This window comes from Podarcis liolepis, assembly GCF_965112155.1.
Source record: "Podarcis liolepis genome assembly, chromosome: 7".
NCBI classification, from domain to species: Eukaryota; Metazoa; Chordata; class Lepidosauria; order Squamata; family Lacertidae; genus Podarcis; species Podarcis liolepis.
In genome coordinates, this window is record NC_139561.1 from 40,794,154 (window position 1) to 40,812,917 (window position 18,764).

General features: G+C 42.1%; 1 protein-coding gene across 2 annotated transcripts in view; it reads left to right on the forward strand.

The window, feature by feature from the left end:
- The window catches only part of RPGRIP1L (RPGRIP1 like), an 82,460-nt gene that overhangs the window by 11,131 nt on the left and 52,565 nt on the right, over window positions 1-18,764 (forward strand). For both annotated transcript variants that reach the window (XR_014528525.1, XM_083513512.1), the window contains exons 5-10: window positions 542-650; window positions 4,419-4,562; window positions 7,850-7,955; window positions 9,516-9,662; window positions 10,839-10,912; window positions 16,597-16,736. Coding sequence is in view for 1 of the 2 variants with exons in the window: in XM_083513512.1 (XP_083369638.1) it covers window positions 542-650; window positions 4,419-4,562; window positions 7,850-7,955; window positions 9,516-9,662; window positions 10,839-10,912; window positions 16,597-16,736 (720 nt within the window). In the remaining variant the exon portion in view is untranslated. The remainder of the gene's footprint in view (window positions 1-541; window positions 651-4,418; window positions 4,563-7,849; window positions 7,956-9,515; window positions 9,663-10,838; window positions 10,913-16,596; window positions 16,737-18,764) is intronic.

Below are 18,764 nucleotides of genomic sequence, written 5' to 3' on the forward strand. Positions count from 1 at the left end.
GCCTGACTTAGTTCAGCTTCAAAAATAAGGGTGCCATAGTCCAGCAATAGAGCTCTGCATGCAGAAGGTCACAGATTTGCCTTTGATTCTTTGGCATCTCAAGCTAGAAAGGATATAGAGGGGCAGGGCTGGAAAAATACTTTTGAGTGATGCCCTGTAGAGCTGCTGCCATTCAAGTGACAATTTTGTCTAGATGGAAGAATGGTCAGACCAGCTATATTGCAACCCCAAATGAAGTCACTAGGTTCTGGGCCTTCTCTATAAAACAGGGGTAGCAAACCTGTGGTCCTCCAAATGTTGTTGGACTCCATTTCCCATCGACACTTGCTGGCTTGGTCATTAGTGAGGAATGATGGGAATTGTAGTCTAGCAACTTCTGGAGAGCTTTCCCTGGCTTAAATTCAAGGCTGTTACAAATATAGTAGGATAATGCTCAGTATGTGTGATTACTGCTTATTTTTTTTCTCCTTTTAGTCACTTACCTTTCAGTAAACATACTTCTCTGATTTTTCTCATTCCACCCACTCCCTTCTTCTTTTAGGAATGAGAATGCAGGATGTAGAAATCCGACCTTTGAAATCTCCACAAGCGTTGCCCCCAAAGTATGGACAGAACTTACTTGAGGAAGCAAGAGCAGAGATAAGAAACTTGTATGACTTTTCTATATTTCTTTATTTTCTGACATCAACTATTTGCTTGGTGTCATCAGTTAACTGACAGTCTAAAGCAGGCATAGGCAAACTTTGGCCCTCCAGATGTTTGGGACTACAATTCCCATCACCCCTAGCTAACAGGACCAGTGGTCAGGGATGATGGGAATTATAGTCCCAAACATCTGGAGGGCCGGAGTTTTCCTATGCCTGGTCTAAAGGGAATTAAAACTGGACTGCCTTTAAGGCAGGGGTGGGCTCCTTTTCTCTATCCAAGGGATACTGGATATAGATGAGCAAGGAGTTGATTCACCTCTGTGATGACTCATGAAAACTAATGCCTTTGGACAGAAGAATCTTGTAGCAGCGTACCTTGGATAGTCAAACTTTCATGAAACAAAAAAATAATAGGGGGGTTAAAAGAAAAGAAAAGAATGGACTGTTAAAAAAGAAAATGCCACACACACCCAGTTTCACAGCATTTGAAGTTAATAAGCTCTCATATTGTTTGATCTCAGCTTTGAGTACCTGCGTCAATCACCTTTGATAGGAAAACATATGGTCCCAGGAACTGGGGGCATATATAGGCTAGTCAACTTAATAGGTACCAACTGTAGGCAGCTCACAAAATCTTTTTAGTGTGGGGGAGAGTGCAGTAAAGAGAGATAACAAGACACTACCTCCTGAAATGCCGTGGAACAAATCTGTGGTTGCCTCAGGAAATAAGACTTTTACTGGTCTTCTCATATTTTGGCAATGTGTTGCCTAGGGATAATAAAGCTCATTTCCCTGCCCTGATATTTTTGTAATAACTGCCCCCCACCACTGCTTTGTAGCTTAAGTGAATGTTAAGTATTCAACCCCCCCCCCATTGCACATCTTCTGATTTTCCAGTTGCCAGGACTTGAACTCACAACACATCTTGAACCTCTGACCAGGGGAGGATTTTATCCGTACACCTCTGTGGAGGTTAATGAAGCTGCATATAAATTACCAAAAAAATGCAGTATAAAAATGTATTTAAAACAGATCTTAAAATATCCTGAATACAGATCTTTAAACAGCAGCACGTAGATAATAACGTATCATAAAATGAATAATTCAGACTTAGCTTATTATTATTTCCCCATGCAAAAGTTTAGGCATTATCCTATGGAATTGCTTTTGTTTAGGCAAATAGTTATCAAATTGTTCAGTGGTACATGGTAAACATCTTAAGCCTCCAGTCCTATACAGACTTATGTGAGTGTAACCATGTGCAACTCTAACCATGTCTACTTAAAACTCTAACCATGTCTACTTAAGTCCTGTTGCATTCAGTGGGGCTTACTGTTCTGCTTGCAGCCTAACTCAATGAACTCAGTAGGGCTAACTATTGAGTAGGCATACGCAGGATTGCACTGATATTTATTTGTTGAATTGATAGTTGCACACAGTATAAACATTTTCATATCCAGTGTTGCACAGTAAGTTTCAAATATGTACAGTTCTACAGGCCAAGCACAAATTTATTACAATACAACTCAAGCGGCTAGTTCAAAATAACCGTGTCTGATGGAAATCTCAATAATGAGCATATAACTTACATGAAAAATGTGTGGGTGACACTATGTCATACAGTGAATTTATGCATATTCAGAAGCATTACAATTTATTAAATATCTCTTAGATCTTAATATCCTAATTATCTCTTAGAAGCTCCCATGGAGATCCTTCCCCCCCCCCAAAAAAAAGATCTTCCATGGTTAGTCTTTCCAAACTAAAATAAACGTTATTTGAAAAGCAGCATGGAGACTCATCTTGAGATGCCATGGAGTGAAACGAAAATACTTTGTACATGCAATTGATTGTTTTAGCAATCAATTGTAATTATTTTAACATAGTATAGCGGCATTCATGTTTTTCATAACTGGGAGCTAGTAAAGTGTTTATTTTATTTATTGGGGATCCTTACATCCCACAATTTGAAGGACAAGGTTCTCTCAAGGCAGCTTACAAAGGAGGATAAAGCGCCACATCAAAACCAGAATGTGTTACAGTTAACAAGAGCTTTTTAAAAACGCCAGTTACAAAACTTACTAAGTAACCAAACAATTAAAACTCTGTGTTGCAAACAATTATCAGTAATATCCAAGGCAGCATGATGACCAAGTACAACAATGCAATATCAATATAAACTCTTTATATAGTCTATTTGGAACATTGAACAATATGAGAAACCAAATAGAAAACATAGAACCAAATAAACATAAGTTTTATAAGTCTCCGAAAGTCTTTGTGGACTATGCAAGTCTCTGAAAGAAGCAATGGGTCAGATTCTTATCTGATGAAAACAAGGCATAAAACTTTGTTTTATGATGTCCAACGCTGCCAAAGTGGTCAGCAAACAGACGCAGTGAACAGTGATTCCGGATATACCCACTGTTTCATAGAGGACACTATGGAAAAGTCTCTGTCCCTGAGGCCACCAACCTCATCCTCCCTAATGGTGAACAAGAGAATAGGACCCCTGACCTCTCAAGACCTGAGCATTTATATATGCAGGCTGTCCTTCAAACTGTGTTCTGGAGAACTCTCCACTTCCTCTGATAAGTATCAAAGTGGGTTATGAAAGCGAACTTCAGTAATGATGGACAAACTTCCCTAAAAGAAGATTAGCTGGGTCTGGTGCAGCAGGTGCGGCTTTTCCTGGACTAGCAGAGCTTGACCACGGGTGTTCATGTGGGTTTCTGTATTGCACTCTAAGTGGGTCTTTGCTTGTACTTGATCCAGAAGCTACAGTTAGGGCAGAATGCTACAGCATGGTTGCTGCAGGGAGTAAGGCCCTGTCAGCATATAGCACCTCTCCTCAGAGGCTGCCTATTGCTACTGGGCCAAATTCAGGTTGTCATTATTGGTATATAAAACCCTCAAAAGCTTGGGACTAATTTACTTGCGGGCTCACTTTACCCATATAAGCCCACTTGACTGCTTCAATCTGCGGAACCGGCAGTGTTACAGTTGCCACATAATACTCATTCCGCACTTGTAAGAAATTGATATTTTTGCGTGTCAGCACCTATACTTTGGCACTCACTGCCTATTGACATCAAGCAAGTCCATTCTCTGTACGATTTTCAGCACCTGTTTAAAACATTTTTGTTTTGGCAAGCCTATCCAGATGTGTGTTTTATTTCTTTTCAGCGACTAGTTATTGGTTTTAATCACTTTTTGGATATTGTTAGATACTCGTTTTTAATTCTTTTGTATCAGTAATGTTAATGTTTTATTTTAGATTTTTTTAAAGCACTTGGGAGGGTTTATTTTTGTTTGTTTGTTTGATAAATAAATAAATAAATAAGGGCTTGTCCACACTACTTATAGATCAGTGTGGAGTCACTATTAACTGGATTTACTTCACTGCATTTTTGAGGCCCAGCGCTTGTAAACTAACTTGATGCCCTAGATCAGAATCTTCTGTGACAATAAAGAACTGCCTTAGAAAAAAATTGCCTTGGGAAGAATTCCTAAAGGATGCAGGTGTAAATTTTGGGTTTCAATTTAGAAAGCTTTGTTGCCTTAACAAAACCTAGCCTGTCATACCGCAGTTTCTTTGCCTGTTTCATATAGCCTTCTCAACTTTGGGACCAGTGGGACCAGTAGGAAGTAAACCTCTTATAAACATTTATATACCTGGCAGAACATGTGTTTCATTCTAGTTTCCCATTATGTTAAGCGTAAAGCTTCCGCTTTTTAACTGACAAACTCAAAGCGCTTTGAATGTTGCAGGGAGAATGTGGTTGAGTCTCAACGGGCGCACAATGAGGAGTTGGCGCAGGCAGTAGAAACGCTCAGAAGCGAAATACAGAAGAAGGAAGAGGAGTTTGAAGAAGCTCTCCTGCAGCTGAAAGAGCAGCAGGCAACTGGCCAACGGTAAAATGGGATGGAAATGCTCTCAGCTCATAAGTTGTACCCAATTGTGTGACAGTAAAGTAATTGATTTACTTGCACACGGTTTTATTGTGCTGCTCTTGCAAGCATTTGCATGGGGAACATCAGGTATTACTTTACCTGTTACTGGCCAGTTGATATACTAGGGTCGCTTTCTTGATGACAGAACTAACAGGGCCAATCAAACCCAATTAATTACATGCAAATGAATGGACTCACATCATGTCTCCAAGGCTCAAATGTGCATGAGCAGAGTTGCTTACTATATGGGTGGGGGGGTTATGAGAAGTGAATGCTGCCAGTGGTAGGGGAGACTGGAACAATGAATTTACAAATTCCTGCACTGGTATAGCATCTACAGCAAATTGGCAGCAGGACCTAATAGCACTAGAAATGCAAGCTCAGAGCCCATATTCCATATTCCATGCTTGTTTGTTGCCACAGCAGTTCAAAATAAACTGCTGCAAGATCTCCCTCTCACACATGCACAGCAAAAAAAAAAATCAACCCTGGATCACCCCAGCATGAAATCTCACCAGGACCATGCTGTGCAGAAGAAGCAATCTGGGCAATATGGGTTGCATGTAGATGGCTCGGGTCATCCCAGATTGTTCGGAACAACAGATGTTTTCATGTTGGAAAAACATGGCTCATGAATTGTCCATCTGGAGTCTTGTTTTCTTAACAACATTCCTAGGTTCTATCATTTGCATGGGTACTTGTGCTCACGGTAATATATTTTAATTCTACTCAGTTCCATTTTTGCATTCCCTAAGGTCACTTAATCTGCAGCACTTTGGGTCAGGATGATTTAGGCCAAAAACATAGAAAGGCAAGATGGGAATATTATCTAGTCAAAAGGAAAACCTCTTAGTTTCTCTGGTTTTGGGTGGCTAGCACTGGTAGCAAATGCTTGCAAGAAAGGACTACTACAAGCCCTGGACTGTGTCATTGTCTTCCCCCATTTCCTTTACCTTCTTCTTTTGCACCTTTAAAAAAGCGATTGGAAGCTACTTAGGCAACCTTGGTTCATTTAAAACTGGGGGTCCTCAACAGGGCACTCTTGGGCACCATAGCTCCCTCATGTACACTCCTTTGGGACTATCATTCCAACACCCTCTGGTTTTCTTTTTCTATGTTTTGGGTCATTGGGAGCTGCCCTACTTTTTTTGTTTGTGCTTTATTTAGGTGTTTGCTTCAAGTTGTGGGAAGTTCTGAGCAATGTCAGTTTTTTTCTTTTTTTAAATGGAAGTTTGTGCTGTTTCTTAGATTTTCAAATGTTCCTCAGGCGCCAAAAAGTGGGGAACCCTAACTTAAACTCTAGTTAGTGACAACAAACCAGAATCTGAAATGAATCTGTATGGTTCTGACACTTTTTCACAAACCATCGTCTTAACAAATGACAGTTCCTTGAGTTTACGTGTAATGGGAAACTGTGGTTAGTTTAAAGTCAAAAGAATAAGCTTTCCACCTTTTCCCTTCTGGCATGCAAAAGAAAAGGAAAGGAGGAAAGAAAGTGTGTGAGCCTCAGATTCGCTGTACTTTGTTCTCCTGGTGGGAGACCATGGTTCCCCATTAGGTCTGAACACTGCCAAAGAGTTAGGCACTGTGGTAAAAGGTGAAGCTACCCCTGCCCGTACGGGCCAGTCGTGTCCGACTCTAGGGTTGTGCGCCCATCTCACTTAAGAGGCCGAGGACGCTTCCGGGTCACGTGGCCAATGTGACGAAGCTGCTCTGGCGAGCCAGCACCAGCGCAGCACACAGAAACGCCGTTTACCTTTCCGCTATAAAGCGGTACCTATTTATCTACTTGCACTTAGGGGTGCTTTCAAACTGCTAGGTGGGCAGGAGCTGGGACCGAAAGACGGGAGCTCACCCTGCCATGGGGATTCGAACCGCCAACCATGCGATCGGCAAGTCCTAGGCACTGAGGTTTTACCCACAGCGCCACCCGCGTCCCATAAGGCACTGTGGTACATACTAGTTAATGTCAATTGTCAGGAGACATTTGGCTTAGATCTGCATGTATCATAAATGTCATTCTTCTCAACTCCTTTTATTCAAAAATAGGGGGGGGGGGAGAGAAACTCCTGTAAAACCTCTTTTGAAGCTATCCCTGCTATTTGTTTGATGTGAGAAACAAGATTCAGAAGAACATGAAATGGCATTAGAGTTTTTAGTGTTTAGCATCAGGCAAAAATGTTTCCTCTACTTGCTACATCTATTTATATGAAGGGTGCAATAAACCGGATTCCTGGTTTGTGTGCTTTTTAATCTTCTCTGTAAGGACAGTTGACTAGGTAATGGCAAAACACAATGGACCCTGAGTTTCAAAAGAATTATATATATTTTTTAAAGTATTTCAAGTTCTCAGCTGGTTTACAGATGTGTAAGCTTTGTAGTCTATTTTCTGGTTCCAGCATGGCACTGGGACAATTTTTCCAGTCTGTCTATAACAGATAAGTATTAGAGGAGAAACAATGTATTTCAAGATGTGAGATTCTGTTCAGATGTTTATCACACTTTATTTGGCATTAGCAGTTAAGATCAATTCAGGGGTTTCCTTTAAAACATTTTTTGGTTGAAATACATGCAAAAACAATAATAATGAGGTCACCCTGCACCGTTCAAGGGATAGGTTTTTGAAAGTATATCTGTAGTTAGCTGCGTGATGACTTTTAACAAGATTAAATAGTGAATTTTCAATTGAATCTCAGCAGGGAAAATATATAACAGAATCTCAGCCATATAGAATTTCGGTCAAGATGGTCATTGTTAAAGATACATCTGCAGCTAATTTGAATGCCAATCTCGGGGCATTATCTGTGTAAAATGCTAAGCCGCTTGCCTTGGAAATACTTGGAAAGGGGTTACGTTCCTGGATAATGCTCCACTAAATACTAATTCTCTAACACCAAAGTTTTGGAAGAAAGTGTTTTCTCTCTCTTCCTATTGTAAGTATAATACTGCTCCTTTCACAACTGGCTCCACTGAAGTTTGATAAGCATAAACCAATACATCCAAATAATGAGTAATGTTCAAATATCTTCATACTGTAAAAACGTGTATTTATTTAACAACCTGTAATGTTAATTTTAAGGAAAGGAATTGTTTTAGCTGTTATACACACACCTCTCCCCAGTTGTGTTTTGGAATTAGGAAGGTGTGAAGGGTTTTAAGTTTTCCAAGGCAAAATTAACAAGGTGACTCGACTATTATTGTACCATAAACCTCACAATTACTTTCTTTTTGAACATGCCATTTTGTAGGTTAAGCATTCGGGACAATGTTGAAATGATCAAGCTCCACAAACAATTGGTGGAGAAGAGCAATGAGTTTGCAGCAATGGAGGAAAGATTTCTTCAGCTTCAGGAGGTAGGCAAAGACTTCAGCTAGAACTGTAAAGGAGACCTCATTGAACTCCTGGTGGGGTTATGTACGGAATAAACTTGTTTAGAGAGGTACTTCTTTCTTCACCAAAAGTATGATACAGATCTGGAAATTTAAGACTGCAATCCTATATACACTTAGCAGGAAGTAAGTTCCCATGAACTCAGGGCAACTTACTTCTTAGTAGATGGTATGATAATTGTGCAGTAAATGAAGGCTAGCTAAGAATGTTTATAATACACTAAGAAATAAATGGGAATTTATACTAACCTTGCAATCCTATACATGTTTGCTCAGAAGAAAGTAGTTAAAAGTTAGTCAGATTTCAGTTGTAACTAGTGCAGAATCACACTCCACCTCCCAGGTTCTTCAAGTGCTGAATGGTCTTTCGCAATGTTAAGGTGCTAAGAGCTGCCTGATGCTTAGTTGGTCTATTTATCCATCTTCTTCAGTAAAGCCTACCCTTTGCAGCATATCCTTCACCAGCCTTCAAACTGGAAATGCCAAGGAATTGAATTGGTAGGAGGTTTCTCTCCATAAAACATGGCCTGCTCTATTTCTAATCCTGATCAGCAAATCCCAGTGTAGCATTTTAGATGCTTCCTATACCTTCAGCTTAGATCTGCTCCCTCCACCAAAATTAATGATGCAACCCACATTTGCATGCAGCTTTTGGGCATATCTCAGCATACACAACTCGGCATATGCAGACCTCTGTACCAGCAATACTACTGTTACTTAGGATGGAAAATTTGGATTTTTTGTCCACTGCTTATCATTTTTGTCCACTGCTTATCATCATGGTAATATGACATAGCAGACGAAGCTGAAGCACCACAGCACAGCAACCGCATACATTTGTAAGAGAGTTATAGAGTGAAATTATTTTCAGAAGACTTATTCAGAAGGCTTATCAAAGCCTTGCAAATTGTGGTGTGTGCAACAGTTTCCAAAGCAAAATAAACAGAGGTGCACGTTTTTGAAATGTTGAGCGCAACTCAATAGTTCAGATGTCGCACAGAAGTGCAGAATCAAATTTTAAAGAGACACAGAATTTCTTTTAATTAAATCTTAATGCAGCTCCCTTGGAAGGAATTAAGAAGGCAAACAAAACATCAGCTGGCGGGTTAGCAGCAAAATGACAAGAGCTGCATGGACATATTTGTGGTCGGGTTCATTTTTGCTTGCTACTGTAGCGTTTTGGGTCAGCGTGTCCAAACCACAAGAACCACAGCAAAATGCTTTAATTGCTAAACAGATGTCTGTCTTGGTCCTGCTCATCACAGCTGAACTGGGAGTGGTTAGCATGCTGGAGGAGGGCGGAACACCCTCCACCCTCTTCATTGCCATTGTGTAACTTAACGACATTGTGTCAAAAACATGGCAAGAGCATCTCCTGTTGACTGGATTGAGATTACACTTTAAAGGTTGCTGGAGGAAACCTTTTGACTCTCAGTCCATAGCCCGCATCCAAGAATAGTGACCACAGCTGAATGTTACTCTCCCAGACCCAACTTCAGCTGCCTTCTCTCGTCTCCTCCACAGAACCAAAAAAATCTTAAAGCAAGCCACAATGCACTCATGGCAAAGGGGGACGAACTCAATTTGCAACTTAAAGAAGAACGTTCCAAGTGCCTCCACCTCGAGAGTGAGTTACAGGCCACAAATTTTTCAAAGCGGCGATTAGAAGAGGTGAGATCCTTGGGGGGGGGGGGTTGGGAAGAGCACAGTCTTTGCACAATCCTTTAAACTGGGCTAGAGAAATTTGCGTAGTATCCCGGACCAAGTTGTGAGAGGACTCCCAATAATTCAGAAATTCTGGTCTTACTTGGCTTATGACTGCACAGCTGGTGGTTATATAGCACTTAACGCTCTGTTGTTAACCTACAGTAGTATTTATATGCCTCTGAGCAGTCTTTGAACACCCATGTAAGATCAAGCTTGCAGTCGGACCATTTCAAGATGCTGCATTCATCCTAATACATGGTGATTGCATTAAAGGTGGCAAACACCATCTAAATTTCACCTATAGACAGAAGCAACTTGCAAGATGGGGCCAAGCCAGTACACTAGCTTCCCGGCAGGTGAGTCACTGTTACTGGGATGAAGGAGTACCAGATTGGCTCCATCAGCGCTTTTGCACCCCTTCACTCCTCCTCTTCTTGGTAAGCAACAGCCACCTGCCAAGAAAGCAGCATAGCAGATCTGCCCCCCACCTTGTGAGCCATCTCTACCTATAAAACAGGTGAAATGTGTCGACCCAATGCACTAATGTTTGGTTGATATTAAAAAAGGAGAAAACCTTACAAAACCAGAGCGAGGGCTTTTTCGGCTGTGACTCCGATCTGGTGGAACTCTCTGTTACAAGAGACTAGGGCCCTGCGGGACTTGACATCTTTCTGCAGGGCCTGTAAGACAGAGCTGTTCCACCAGGCCTTTGGCTAGGGCACAGCCTGACTCCCTCCTTTGGCAACCTTCACAGAACTCTAGCCCAATGGTTGCCATTAGTTTGATTTGAATTAATTTTATAATGAAATAATTTTAGAATGTTGTATTATTTTATTGTTGTTAGCCGCCCTGAGCCTGGCTTCAGCTGGGGAGGACGGGATATAAATAAAAATTTATTTATTATTTACAAAAATAGAAATTCTCCTGCATCAATGAAAAGGTTTTGCAAATCTTGTTTTTTGCAACATCCCAATCTGCCTTGCTCTTTTGTGACATCAGGGCAGTCACTGTAGTGTCAAAGCTTACCAGCCACTGACTGCCAGAAAGCACAGCCATGCATGCAGCTATTCAGAAAGCTTTACTAGTGTCGGTAATGTTGCTTTTTAATTGCATCACTTATAACGTTTGTCTTCATTCCAGCTTCAAGATAGAATTAATGATTTGGAAAAAGAGAGGGACCTTTTAAAAGAAAACTATGATAAATTATACAACAGGTAAATTATAACCGATAACAGAACTCTTTTAACATTCCATTTCTCAGTTTATGTATGGGCTAAAATAACCAATGCATGAGTAGTGGCAGTTCAGCTGCAAACACATTTGGATAAAACTGACCTATTTCAGTCTGGGTTCAAGCCTGGTTTGGGGACTGAATTGGCCTTAGTCGGTCTGATGGATGACCTTATTCAGGAGAGATGGTAGGGGAGTACAGCCCTGTTTATTTTCCTGGATCTCTCTGCAGCTTTTGATTTCATCTGGACTGTTGAGGGTTAGAAGCACTGTTGTACTGTGTCTGTGGACCCCTGGCAGTTAACCTGCAGAGTATGATTTTTGTCCCCAGTGCTATTTAATATTTATATGAAGCCACTGCGAGTGGCCATTAGGAGATTTGGGGCAGTGTTGTTTACAGTGGTACCTCGCAAGACGAACGCCTCGCAAGACGGAAAACCCGCTAGACGAAAGGGTTTTCCGTTTTGGAGGCGCTTCGCAAGACGAATTTCCCTATGGGCTTGCTTCGCAAGACGACAGCCCATAGGGAAATATCCAGGACAGCGGGGAAGCGCAAGCGCGTCTTCCCCACTGTCCTCGGACCTCCTCCGAAGCCGGGCAGTGGGGCGGGAATGCCTCCTCCCGCTGCCGCCGGGCTTCGGAACGATGCTCCGAAGCCGGGCGGCGGGGCGGGAACACCTGCCCCCGCCGCCCGGCTTCGGAGCATCGTTCCGAAGCCGGGCGGCGGGGAGGGAACACCTTCTGAAGGCGGGCGGGGGGCGAAAGTCTTTGTTCCCCCCTGCCTGCCTTCCCGGGAGAGCGGAGAAACACAGCGCGTTTCTCCGCTGTCCCGGAGGGCTTTTGAAGGCAGGCGGGGGGAGCAAAGACTTTCGCCCCCCGCCCGCCTTCAGAAGAGGTCCAGGACCTCTTCTGAAGGCTGGCGGGGGGCAAAAGTCTTTGTCCCCCCTGCCTGCCTTCCCAGGGGCTTTTAAATCGCCCCGGACAGCGGAGAAGTCCTCCGCTGTCCCGGGGTTTTTTAAAATGCTGGGGGTGGGAAGAAAAGCCCTTGTCCCCCCCCCCCAGCCTTCAGAAGAGGTCCGGGGACAGACTGTCCCTGGACCTGGTCTGAAGGCGGTTTCCCTAGGAACGCATTAATTGATTTTCAATGCATTCCTATGGGAAACCGTGCATCGCAAGACGAAAAACTCGCAAGATGAAGAGACTTGCGGAACGAATTAATTTCGTCTTGCGAGGCACCACTGTATATGCTGATTGATACCATTTTGAGGTTTTCTCCTGCCGTTTTTGGCAATAAAACAAAATACCCAACATTATTTCTCTGTAACATCTGAATTGGGAGAGACTGTACCTGTTCAAAACCAGTGCCTTGATAAAATCATGGGCTGAATGAAAGCTAATAAACCACACCTGCATCCTAACAAGATAGAGACCCTATGGATGGCCAGTCATTGCCTCCCAACCTAACCTACCTCACAGGGTTGTTGTGTGGATTAAATGGGGAGGTAGAAAACCATGTGCGCCAGCTTTAGCTTCTTAGAGAAAAAGGCGAGAGATAAATGCAATAAATAGATGGGAATATTTATTTATTTATAGATTTGCATATTGTAATTATGGCCTCTCAAAGTGATTAATAAAGCAGCTCTTGGGATCCCAAGAATGAGACCATTCTCCTAAAAGGTCCTGTGCTATTCCTGTTGATCTTTTCTACTGCCCGTCCCCCGCCTGCCCCGTTTTAACTGCTGACTCCCTTCCATATGACAAGCTGCTTTTGTAATGCTATCCAGTTTCTAAAGTAGTTTGCTCTGCTTTGTGGTAGGCAAAATAATCTTTTAAAATCCCTTGGACTCAGTGAATTAGTTTTGCAATTCTTTTGATCCTGGCCAGAGCTGAACCTGCAGGAGTTTCTAACAAAGGAAAATAGGGTCTATAACGTTGGGTGTTGTTTTGCAGCCTTGTAACAGAAGTCAGCTTAAAACATTTTTGCAGTCAGTTTTGGCAATACTTCCCAGCTTTAACTCATTAGCACAACTGCCCCTTTATGCTGGCCAACAGACAGCATTGTCATGATACGATAGCAGATTGCAGTGGGTTGGTAGGCCTTTCCCCCCCTCTTTTACTTCCAGCTTAGGCCTCAATGTCTCAATTTCCTTTTTTTAAAAAAATGGACCCCAATCAAGAGCAGCACAGGGCGTGACTCTAACTTTTTCAGGTGCCAAAACGCCTTAGGCTGGCACTGTGACTGCACTTCATATTTATGTAAAGACGCTCTGAGGTAATAGTCTGTGTAAATTCTGTCAGCAGTGCTTAATATCACATAAATAAAAAATTAGGAGGCTAAACCTACTGAACATGAAATGAGACAGGGCACTGAATTCATTTTCTGGTGCCGAACAGAAAATTGAAGCAATTACAGTCAATTTGCAGAGGCTTAATGAGGAAACACCTGATCATGGAGTCGGTGGAAGGAGAACCCTCCAGCTGTAGGAGTGCTTTTGTTCAAAAGGGAACACAATTGTCACTGCGTTTTCTCTAAGGGGGAGAGAATAATATCCAATTCCTGGGGAGCAGGGAGAAAAGCTGCTGTGGCTTCAAAGTGCCATGCCCAGTTTAGCTGTCTGACTTGCTGATTTAGGGCATATTCATGCCATGCATTTACAACATTATGACACCATTTCAGGCAGCTGGTTCCAGTCATATTATGTTGTGGTGGAAATTCCAGAAGCCCCTTTCCATTGACTATAAGAACTTGACCCCGCATCCCTCTGACCCTCCGTCCATACTAGGAGCACAGTGTGGTGGATGGTCAGCCATTTGTACATTACCCAGATGGCTTCAAAATGCAGCGGGGTGAAGTTTACTCCAAAGACATTCCAGGCAGATTCCAGTGGAATGCAATCCTAACTGCGAAGGAGATGATAGCTGAGCAGTAAATTTCAGAACAATTTTGTATGCCTTTAAAGTCAGCATTATGCGGATTTGCAGAAACTGGAATTCTACATTGCTCTAAGTTTAACCAGAGCCAGATTCTGAGGTTGTTGTTGGAAAATGTACACATGACCATGAGACTTGAATGTACACAAACTTTTCTGACAAGTGAAAACTATACATAGCTGTATTTAAACAGTACAGCCTGTACAGTGGTACCTTGGGTTACATACGCTTCAGGTTACAGACTCCGCTAACCCAGAAATATTACCTCGGGTTAAGAACTTTGCTTCAGGATGAGAACAGAAATCGTTCTCCAGTGGCAGCAGCTGGAGGCCCCATTAGCTAAAGTGGTGCTTCAGGTTAAGAATGGACCTCCGGAACGAATTAAGTACTTAACCCGAGGTACCACTGTAATTAAAATCTCCACACTGCAACAGTGATGCGGTAGATGCAGGAGTTGGCCCTCAAGGGTGGAGAATGCTCTCCTGTCACTAGCCCTAAAGTGAAATAATGATGGTGGTGGTGATGATGATGATAAGCATTATATTTATTATTGCAATTTATTTAAATTTGTGTCAACTGAACCAGAGCCTTTAGGTGGCTTAAAATATGCAACACAAATGTATGATTTAAAATATGTAAGTACAGATGCATGTCATATAAATATCTCAGTAACCTGCCTCTCCATTACAGAAAGCTGTATACAAGAAAACTTCCATACTTAAATCAAAGTAGCAATCCCAATGAACCACATTAAAACTATTGACAAGAATGAGGTATTGGCTCAAACCCTAATAATAACTTAACTGCTGTAAGATAATAAAGATGCTAAAAATTACTAAAAAGACTGGGATGGGTGGGAACAAATGTCTTCACCTAACACAGAAGGTGCAGGCAAGCTCTCTTAAGGAATGCATTCCACTGACAGGGGCTGTCACCCAAAAGACCCCTTCAATTGTTGCCCTCCCTCCACACTCCCTATAGATAGGGCACTCTGGGGAGTGCCTTTGTAGATGATCTTAAGGCCAGCATAGTCTTCTTTGGGAAGAGCTAATTCCTTCAGGTATAGGTTAAAGGTAGCAATTTGAATTGGGCCTGGAAATGCATTGGCTTCCAGATGGATTCATTTTGTGATTTTGCTATTTTACATTGTTTTGAATGCACTTTTATTGTGTTTTTCATTTGTAGTACTATGCTATCCATTGCTTTGGGACCTTTGAATCAAAAAGCAGTATATAAGTAAATCATAACATAGCATTTAAGCATTCAGTCTATTAAGTGTTTTAAAGGATCGAGCATATTGTTCCCCAGCACATTTCTTTATTGGATCCCTCTGCCCTGTATTCCATTTCTCCTGAATTCTAGTTTAATTAGGGAGCATTGGCATTCACATTTTGCCCATTTGAATATTTCCCTCCTCTTCACTTATAAAGCCCCTGCAGAACAAAACAAAACAGAAATCTTGAGGTGATCACACACATCAGTGTTCTGTGCAGAATGCAGAAATTAAAAAGGCTGAGCTGTGGAAAGCTCCAAACTCATCAATTCCTTTGTCCAAACCCAATAATTTAAAACTTGAAAGTTTGGGGAATAATTCTAGCAAGGAGACCTTGAAAGGCATCCCTACCAAGTGCCGAGAGCTAATAGCCCCTCTGGAGGAAGCTAAGTCAAGCCCTCCTCAGAGCTGCATGTGATTCTGGAACCACTGCCTCCAAAATTGCAAAATTCTGTTAACATTGAACCATAGCTGCTACATTTACTGGAACTTGAGCATTGTGAGACCCCTGTATGGGGCAGTTGTTGTTATTTGAGATCCCCGTGTTAAATGCAAGAACATTAAGTAGAAGAGGGGTGGGTAATAATGTCATTCTGTCCTTAGTTCTGTTATATCTGAAATCAATAAAATATGGTAAAAGAAAAAGTAGTAGTACACACCATGCATGCAGTTTTTTGAACTGTGAATCATTTGATAAACACTTGTGTTTTCTGGACACACGCCCCTTCCCCCTCCCTCCTAAAGGCCATCTTCTGTTCCTGGTTTCTTACTCATGTTAACAATGCAAGTTTTGGGTTTAAGGGTATAAAGTTGGCTTAAGAGTACAAAGATTTTTACTACATTTCAGAGAGGCTGTTTCATGATAGGAGAACCGCTGTTCTTCTGTAGCTGACATTTCTTTGGGCAGACAACTGCCTCTGGGCTTCCTTCGCTTCCCTGACCCCTTTCCCCTCTCTAGGTCTTTAAAACGGATCAGGTGGGTCACTGCAGGGCTCTACACGAAAAGAGGTTTGAATGTGTAAAGGCTGCCCATGTTCGGAGTCTGTTGCTGAGGTTTCGAGTAGCAGATTCCTCTGGAACAGGCCTCCGGATTCCTTCCCAAGTCCCCACAAACCTTCGCCCGCTGCCAACTCTCCTGGCTCTGGAGCTCTAAATTGAGTCCAGCCCCGTTGCTCATCCCACAAACCCTTTCATGTCCCATGACCGCAGCCTGAGAGAGGCGCCTCGGTTTCAACAGCAGCAGACCAGCATGTGTTTACTTAATTCCTAAGACATGATGACAATGATCTCTGCCACTAAAATCGCTTTCTCCCCGCACTCCCCTCTTTATTATTTTCTGTTAAAGCCTATTTCTGAGTTCCTTACATGCCATATGTTGGTCTTTAATATAATTCTTTTTTGTCCCCCTCCCTCCCTCCCTCTTTCTCTCCCCCTCTCTCCATTTTCCCCCTTTTAATTCCTCAGTGCCTTCGGCGTGACCCACGACCAGCAATGGAAGTTAAAGGAGCAGCAGCTGAAGCTGCAGATTGCTCAGCTTGAGGCTGCTTTAAAGTCGGATTTAACAGATAAAAACAACATCTTGGCCAGAATGAAAGCAGAACGAGGTATATTGCTCTGAAGGACATTGCAAGGTGTGCAAGCGAGTTTTCCATTTTTTACTCAGCTGAGAGCTTCACAGAACACCGCCTTGGCTCAGGATGCTTTGCCCCCTTAGCCCAGTATTTGTCTTCTCTCTGGAAGCTGCTCTCCAAAGTCTCTGGCAGAGAGAGGGCCTTTCCAATCACCTGCTACCTGATATTTTTACCTGGAGATGTCACGGACTGAACCCAGGAACTTCTGCATGCTGTAGCTTCCCACACTTTGGTATTTTAGGGAAAGGTCCACAGTTCAGTGTTGAGTATCTGCTTTGCATGTTGAGAGTCCCTTCCTGCAGATAGGTTGCATCCGCTTATGAGTTCCATCAGGCAAGCAGATTCTCAAGTCAACTGGGCTGGCAGTGGATGGAGTCATTCCTTCTCTTTCTGCCACTGCCTTCTCTCTCCTTTGGCGTTCCCACCAGTATAGGGGATGGGCTTTAGCTCAGCAATCAATCGCCTGCTTTGCATGCAGATTATCTCAAGTTCAACTCCCAGCATCTCTATGTAGAGCATGGAGAAACCCCTGGCCTGAAACCCTGGAAAGCCATTGCAGCGGAAAGTCAGTGTAGATGTTTGTTTATAAAAAATATTTATATCCTGCCCTCATGCAATATCCTGCCCTCATACAGCAATAAAATACGTATTTGAGATGGACCAACGGTCTGACTGTATAAAGCAACTTCCTGGCACAACTTGAACTAGGCGCACACACTCCCTCTGGTGGTGTATCTAGATTCCCCTCTCACAAATATGCTTTTGTTTATTTTAAAATGTAAAAGTGCGTTGGAGTGCTAACACACATGTTTTTGCATAACTCATTGCTAGTCCCAAAGGCAAAATGGGGAACTTCTGGCCTTCCAGATGTTGCTGGACTTGAACTTCCATCATCCCTGTCTGTTGACCATGCTGGCAGGGACTGATGGCAGTTGGGAGTCCAACAACATCTGGAAAACGCTAAGGTGAGTTGAGTCAGGCCATTGGCCAGTATTGCCCTGAATTCTGCTTTCAACATTGGCTGAGCAAATAGCCCCTAAGAGCCAATGAATGAAGCATGGAGTTGGTACAATATAAAAGAGCAGCAGCCATTAAGCAATGGTGCAATGGTACTGCTGGCATTAAGTGACAGTACAGCAGGGGAAACAGACATGTTCTCAGAGAGATACTGCCTTGGATCATGAAGGTTTGATTTGGCAATCTTGGCAAGTAGTTTTTGGTAGGCCTATTGTAACCCTCATCTATATTTTTTAAAAAAAATAATATTTGTTAAAAGTTTAACAATTACAAAAAGAGAGGGGGGAAAGAGACAATAAAGAGTTACAATACATCAAAAAAAATTAAAAAGCAGAATAAAAAACAATACAGCACAACAATAAAAAACAAAAACATTTAAAAACCAAAAACATTTAAAAACACATCCAGTATTTCCATAACTTTGTCTTTCATTTACTTGTTTCATTGACCTCCTCACACCTCCCTTTTTTGTATTCTAATTCAATTTAGCTATTTCAGCAAATCCTTTCCATCTTTCTCAATTTTTGTTCTAAAAATTACCTTAACCCAATCTGACCTTAGGTTTTACACTTTGGCCCATTAACAATCCATTACCTTATCTTACCATATAAAGCCCTAAAGCTTAAAACTTAAAACTTATTTATACATAATTCCTTAAAGCATTTCTACTAAAGCCAAATAGTTTCATTCCAACATTTTTTCTAACACTCATTAATTTTACAATAATTCTCTAAATGAATTTTTAAAGTTTCTTCCAATCTTCATCCATCGTCTCTTCTTCCTGGTCTCGGGTTTTGTCAGTCCTTTCTATCCCTTCCATCTAGTCCATCAACCTGGTGACCTTCTATCCGAGGCTCTTAAGTCTTTTCCATGTCCCTTCTGCAGGTCTTCTTCATTTTTATACCTGCACTTTACTTTGTCTTCTGCTGATCTTATTCTTAATTTCCTTCCTTTCTCACTGAGGGGTAGATCTCGGGGAGACTC